The sequence below is a fragment of the Amaranthus tricolor genome, chromosome 4 (genome assembly GCF_026212465.1).
Source record: "Amaranthus tricolor cultivar Red isolate AtriRed21 chromosome 4, ASM2621246v1, whole genome shotgun sequence".
NCBI lineage: Eukaryota > Viridiplantae > Streptophyta > Magnoliopsida > Caryophyllales > Amaranthaceae > Amaranthus > Amaranthus tricolor.
Genome location: NC_080050.1, coordinates 17,868,782 through 17,876,207, shown reverse-complemented (window position 1 = coordinate 17,876,207; position 7,426 = coordinate 17,868,782). Strand labels below are relative to the sequence as shown.

The 7,426-nt window shown below is 40.5% G+C and overlaps 1 protein-coding gene across 1 annotated transcript; it reads left to right on the top strand.

The window, feature by feature from the left end:
* Positions 1–5,147: 5,147 nt before the first annotated feature.
* LOC130809712 (uncharacterized) lies at positions 5,148–6,821 on the top strand. The gene is made up of 2 exons (XM_057675483.1): positions 5,148–5,642; positions 5,710–6,821. Exons 1-2 carry the CDS (start codon positions 5,319–5,321, stop codon positions 6,121–6,123), a joined length of 738 nt encoding a protein of 245 aa, XP_057531466.1. The 5' UTR covers positions 5,148–5,318; the 3' UTR covers positions 6,124–6,821.
* The last annotated feature ends 605 nt before the right edge of the window (positions 6,822–7,426 follow it).

Below are 7,426 nucleotides of genomic sequence, written 5' to 3'. Positions count from 1 at the left end.
GGGTTGTTGGAACAGTTTCCTCTCACCTAACCTTCATTAACTCCCTCAATTCTTCAAATCGCTAGAAAGAGAAAGTAGAGAGAGACGCTCTGACAACCTTCAACCCTTCTTCAAACTTCTGACAAACTTCTCGAAGATCTTCAAGGATTCTGACAGAACTTCATCAAATTTCTAACAAATCTTCAAAATTTCTTCAAGGTATTCAAATCTTTCTCCCAATTCTTGAATTTCTTCAAATTATTCTTCAAACTGTTCTTTAGATTGTTCTTCGTGTTCTTGAATGTTTAAAGTTGAATTAGTTTTATGAAATTAGTCATTTTCCTTTACAAGTTTCGCCTACTATTTTATGACTATCATAAATATGGATGTCGCGGCTACTCATGAGACAATAGCTAACTTCGACATTAACTCGGCTAGCCCGACGGAAATTCCTTTGGTAGCATGTAGACATTTTAATAAAGAGGGGTTGCTAATAAATGATTCGGACGATAGTAGTTCGGTGAGAATCACCCCTCATTATGAACCAATAAAGGCCGGGGATGAGTCATCTGTGTCCCCAGTATACCCTTCGGACATAATGAAAACTGCTCCTTGGGAAGTGTGCGTTGCTTTCTTCCCCAATTACTTGCCGCGAATAAATCCTGACCTAGAAGGGTTATTGTATGTAGATATGGAAAACATTGAAGGATCAACCGAGTCCTTAGGAAGGGAGAGCGCAGCGCCGGTTCCTCCACCATTTTACATTCCAAGCGGCGGTCCCCTTAACTACTTCATAGATTTACAAACCAAGAGAGACTTAGACAAGCGTCGAGAAGCCATCTCTCAAAAATGGGGTTTGAAAGATGACATCAATATTATTACCCCGGGGAATTATGACACCGTTAGGTTTCCTCCTCCACACTGTATAGCTGTATATTTTCATTCTTTTGAGTTAGGACTTAGGTTTCCTCTCCATCCATTTTTAGGGAGGTATTAGATTTTTTGAATGTTTCAGTGCCCGAGTTGTATCCTAACGCATGGGGTTGTATGGTGGCATTTTTGATTTTGTGTAAAGTTTTGGCCGTGCCACCAACACTTATTGCCTTTAGGTATATATTCAGAGCCCGCCTATGCAATTCTCAATCATACGGCTGTGGCTGGATAACCTTTACACATCGTCGTGGGCTGAAGATAGTCCACGACCTCCCTGACAATCAAAAGGGATATAGGACAAAGTTTGCATATTTATACAATTCAGGAGGATGGAATATTAAGACCTCCTTCGACATCAAACCCAACCTTTCGGGTTTTAATAACGGGATCCCGCAATGTTCTATTAATGATGCGGTGATCATAGAGTACGCGAAGATGGACGTTCAATTGGGGAGGAAACCCATGAACGTCCAACTCAACTGGATACCGGGTCGTCCTGAGTTGGAGAATGAGAACCTCCTCTCAGCATTCGGCATCAGTTTGGCTATCGATCGGAGTAAGAGTCGTCGGATTTCTTCCTTCCCTTTTCTATGGTATGTTTACTTGTTTCTAACTCTTGATTTTTTCAAGGATAGTGAAACAGCCCAAACCAGCATAAACAATATAATAATATCGTCTACAAAGCACAGCGGAAGACTTATAGGAGTCTGGGCTGAATCTGACCTGTGGCTCGATAGCCACAGCAACCAATATCAGAGTATTTAAAAACTTTACATAACTGTAATACAATTACTTACAACCCAGATATAAACTAGGTTAATACATTATAAAATATCTATTTTTTTTTAAAAGACATGACTTGTCAAAATATCATTATAAGTTAACCTTCCGAAAACGATGTCCTCGCTATCGCAACACATGACACATAAATGAGCAGCACATCCATCCGCACTAAAGATGGCAACCTGAAAGTGGATCTATCCCTTGTAAGAGATAGGCCCTATAAAAAAAAACTGTCAACAATTGCATTGTTGAGTAATCCAACAAACTACTACATTTGTATACAAGTCATTAACAAACATCTCCAATCAAATTCCTTGTTCACTTGGTAACCATTTATAAACATTATTTTATCCTTCTCAAAACACTTTTAAAAGACCGTTTGATATCGACATAAATGCGGCTATGAACCTTTAGTTCATAACGAATCAAAACACGGCTATTACTTTACAAGTTAATAGCGTAAATCAAAACTCTTCTAAAAAGATCGTTTGATATCGACATAAATACGGCGATGAACCTTTAGTTCATAACGAATCAAAACACGGCTATAACTTTACAAGTTAATAGCGTAAATCAAAATGCGGCTATTACTTTACAAGTCAATAGCGAAACAATACGGCAAATGACAAATATGATATCATTTGCAAAACAAACAAAACTTTATGTACCAAACGTATTTATTCAAAACTCATATTAAATCAATAATTTAACAGCACTTAAAACGTGGGAATATATGGACCGTCAGGAAGTAGGCTTGATCTAAATCCTGAGAACACGGGTGATCGTCATCACCGAAAATACGGTTCTTGCAAGAACGAAACGGGATCGGGGGCTCGAGACCGATCCGAATAACCATTACCTATTATCAAGCTATAGGATTTCACAATAATCCGGATATAAATATCCGTTGCCAATTCCCAAAAACGGAGATTTTTCAATGTCGAACATTTCAATATAAAACAAAACAATAATTCAATTGATTTTCTTTGAAATCAACAATCATACCTCATTTTCATAATACAATGTTTCAAGACTTGTATTTTATAAGTTAGTAACATACAAAACATGATTTTGTAATCTCTTTAAATAAATACAATATTTAAAAGCTCATATATAAAAACATATGAACATTCAAAAACATAATTTAATCAAGGACTAAGAGCAAAGTCGAACAAAGTCAAAATCCACAGTTTCAAACACCAAAAATTATACGATTTCGCTCAATTATCAATAGCAGTAATACCACACCTTATAAAATATACATCAATTCATCATCATTTAAAATACCAATCAATTCATATGTTCTCAAATTTTATACCTGAACCAAACACTCATATTATTCAATTAAGATCCACAACCCAACAATACCAATCCATAAAGGGAAAACAATAAACCTAAGTTAATCTCAATTACTCAATAAATAACCTTAAACCTCCAATTTATTTTATACTTCCTAATCCCACATAATAAATTCCATTTTAGTACCATAACAGGACACTTGTTAGTAATTTGATCATAACTCTCTCATACGAACTCATCTTGGGGCAATTCAAGTGCCTACATGATCGCGACTCGGAGCTCTACAAATATCATGCAAACACCCGAACCCAAAAACAATCAAAACTATCCCAAAATAGCCAAAACAGAAGGTTCAGTATTGATTTTCATGACAGCCTGCGGGTATGCCACTGTTTTGAACATAACTCCCTCATACGAACTCATCTTGGGGCGATTCAAGTGCCTACGTGATCGCAACTCGAAGCTCTACAAATATCATGAAGACACCAGAACCCAAAAACAATCAAAACTATCCCAAAATAGCCAAAACAGAAGGTTCAGTATTGATTTTCATGACAACCTCCGGGTATGCCACTGTTTTGAACATAACTCCCTCATACTAATTCATCTTGGGGCGATTCAAGTGCCTATGTGATCGCGACTCGAAGCTCTACAAATATCATGCAGACAGCAAAACCCCAAAATGACTTTAACTATTTCAAAAACAGCAACACAAATTCGGACAGAACAAAACGGAACCTCATTGTGGATTTTTATGACAGTCTACTAGTATTTTGGACATAACTTCCTCATATGAATTCATCTCGAAGCAATTCAAGTGCCCACACGACCGCGACTCAAAGCTCTACAAATCTCAAGAAGAAATAAGAACCCAATAACAATCAAAATCATCCCCAAAATAGCCAAAACAGAATGTTCAGATTATAAACTGAAATTTCAGAATCCCAAATACTTAATTTGATACTAGAACTCAAATAACCCAAATGACCAATACTAATCAACCCTAGCAAGAACCCAATTACTAATTAAACTCATATACTCTAATTAAATTCAAGTTGATACCTAAATTTAAATCAAGGACCCAAATTGAACCCACAAATACCAAACTACCTTAAAACATTAAATTAATACTTTAAATAGAATAGTTTGTGGATTACCTCAATCACCATTGAAGGACCTTTCAACTTAAGGTAAGATTGTAGGTGGTTGTTGTGGTGGTGGGGGAGCCACGCAGCCCAACAATGGCTGCCAGACAGCTTGTGACGTAGCTACTGGTGGGGCAGCACTCACGGCAACAGGTGGGGACAACCGTGGAGACAGTGATGCAGCAGCCGTGGATGCGTGTGCGGTTGGTCGGCGTCGGTTAGTGGCAGCAGCAGGCCAGGGCGGCGCACAGGGGAAGAAGGGAAAAGAGAGAGAAAGAGGGAAGAAGGAAAGGAAAACCGTGGGTTTTCAATGTGAGGGAAAGAGGTGTGTCGGTTTAAATGAGGTAAGAATGGGTTCATTTTTAGCTTTGACCCATTAAATTCTATTAAAGTCGTCTCGTCGTAGGACAATCTTATATAAGACATGCTGTAAGGGTATAATAGACGATTTATGAAATAAGCAATTAGTAGTATGAATAAGGATTGCATTTAGGAATTTATTTTTCAATACTTTATTTAAATTTATTTTTATAAAGATAGATATAATCAATTAAAAAAATAAAATCAAAATACACTTTTATCGAAGTATTCTTTTTACGAATTTTATACATTAAATAAAAGATACCTCTTTCTTGAAAATGTTAACAAATGAAATACTTGAGTCAATATTATCAAAAAATAATAATATTATTACTCGAATGAACTTAATTAATAACCCCAATCAGCTTAATCACTTATAATTAAGCTTTACTAAATGTAGTCTATTTCAGATAGCCAAGGAAAATTTACGAGCAAAAAATCCAGAACTCATGAAGAAATTCAGCGTTATGAGATTTGCTCAGGGGGCCATCCAACGGCCCGCGGAAAAACCCCTACCTCTTCCTCTAAAGGTATAAATACATATATTCTTCGAATTATGAGGGATTTCTTCGATTTTCTTCTAACTTTTTCTCTTGTAGGACTCGGCAACGGTGGAGAAGGGGCTGGACGAGGTGCCCTGCGAAGAGGAGGCTCTCCGGCTCCTTGAGGAGAGGAGACAAGTTCACATTCCCGATGACTCTCAGAGGGTAATCCCTTCTAAGAAGAGGGAATCGAAGAAGTGAGAGAGAGAGGAAGAGAAAGAGTGTATATTCCTCCCATGAGGAGAGTGCCTCAAAGAAGGCCTCCGCGGGAACAATAATGACGGCCGTACCTCTACAAATGAGGTCGGTGGAGGAGGAGGTGGCTTCACCTCAAGCCGAGGCGTCCCCGGTCCTAAGCTGGGGCAAAGAGAAGGTGGGGGAGTCGGCCGCGGCTCCTAGAGCGAAGGTGGAAGAGGTGTACCGTCGTCGGGAGGTTCTACCCTTCCGACACGACACCCCTTTTACTGATTTGGGGCACAAGGGTATGATAACCCGATTCAACAGGGCGACATCCCACTTGATCAGCCAGGTGGATGTCGACCTGTTAGAGTCCCTATCCCCCACCGATAGAGTGCGTCAACTCCAAGTTTCCGCGGCTGAGGTAACGTCCTTCCACTTTTATCTTCTTAAGTTAGCTATGCTTGGATTTTAACTTATTCTATTTGCAGGCTTTTCTGAGGTTGTCCTTTGAGCTCAACCTCAGCCGCCAAAGTGCCGCGAACAGGGAGACGCTGGCCGCCCTGTCCTCCCGCTGCGATGAGCAGGACGAGGAGCTCCAGAAGCTCCGAGGAGAACAGCCGGGCTTAAAAGAAAAACTGGCTAAATGCTCTGAGCTGAAGGAGCGTTTAGTCAAAACTGAACAGTGGCGGGAGAGGGCGAGAAAACAGCTGGAGGAGACCGTTGGGAGTCTGGACGCGGCTTCTAACAAGTCGGCAACCCTCGGCCATGAAGTCGGTTACCTAATGGACGTTCATGCTAAACTGGTTCATCAGAACCAGTGTCTCTTGCAACAAGTGTCGGCTGATTCGGCCAAGTTCAAGACTTTGCTATCCGCGGCTAGGGTGTATAAAGTTAGCTTGTAAAGGCGAGCCCGGATACCTAGGGATTGGCTGACTTCGGACGAGCCGGAGGCGTCAAGATTCTTGGGGGATCTGACAGTAGAGATGGTGGGTACGGGTTCCACGATTACTGAAGAGAGGTACCGTCTGGCTGCCCCGGAGTTAGGCGTCAACTTCGATTCCCTCCAACAAAAGGCAAATCACAAGGGGGACGAAGCTCTGGCCAACCTAGCTCCGATTTTGGAACGGGAGTCGGCGGTACTGGTGGACCCCAACTGGGATGTGGAAGAGGCGAGGGCTTAGTCGGAGAGAGTTGATGTTGCAGCTGAAAAAGAGGCTCTATGCCTTGATCTGGATAAGTTAACTCTCTCCCCTCCTTCGGCCTTGGGCACCCCCGAGAACTTGGAGCTTTCCCAGCTGGAGAGTTTATGCTTAGATCTGTCAAATCTCCTTATCGATGAAGGAAGAAACCTCCAGGGCTTGTCCAAGGAGCTGTCCGAGATTGAAGTGGAGCCGTTCAACATTGAAGATTTTGTGAGCTTCACTCCAAGTCTTGAAGAGGGGGCGGCCGGGTCTCCTCAGCTGCCGGCCCAGGATCCGGAGGGGGGCGTCGATGCCTTCTTAGATGACGTTTAATTTTGTTTTGAAATTGTAATCTAAACTTGACCTTTCTGACCGGTTTTTGTAATTCGAATTGGATTATATGTATATATATTTTTGAATGACACTTCCATTATTGATGCTGCCTCTTTCAATTTTAACATTTCAAAATGTTTTGTACTTCTTTATTCTGACTCTTAGTCCGCGAACTCTTTTCCCAAAAAGCGGGGAGTGACGCGGTCAAAATTTAACTTAGAATAATTTTGGTCTTGGGACCCCTTTCTAGGCGTCTGACTTATCGAAGTCACGGTCGGGATCAATTGAAATTTACTTAGACTAAGTTTTAACTTGGGACCCCAATCTAAGGGTCCGACTTGTCGATGCTACGGACAGAAGACAACAAGCAAAATTTTACTTAGAATAACTTTGATCTTGGGACCCCATTCTATGGGTCCGACTTATCGATGTCACGGCCGGGTGACATTGAAGATTTACTTTGATTTGATAAAGGACCTTTAACTTGAATTAAGATTTTTTGGACCCCTATTTAGGGGTCCGACTTATCGATTTTATTGGAGGGCAAGATTTGTACTTAACATAATTTTGACATTTGACCCTTCTTTTTGGGTCCGACTTGTGGATGTCACTGATTCTGTAACACCCCGATATTTTCTTCCCGATATATTTAATAATTCACTAGTAATATTATTTCTATATATATTTTATT

Coding starts and splice junctions, on each gene's coding strand:
- LOC130809712 (XM_057675483.1), top strand. CDS start 5,319: ATGACGGCCGTACCTCTACAAATGAGGTCGGTGGAGGAGGAGGTGGCT. Junction 5,643..5,709: donor TCCAAGTTTCCGCGGCTGAG/GTAACGTCCTTC, acceptor TTCTATTTGCAG/GCTTTTCTGAGGTTGTCCTT.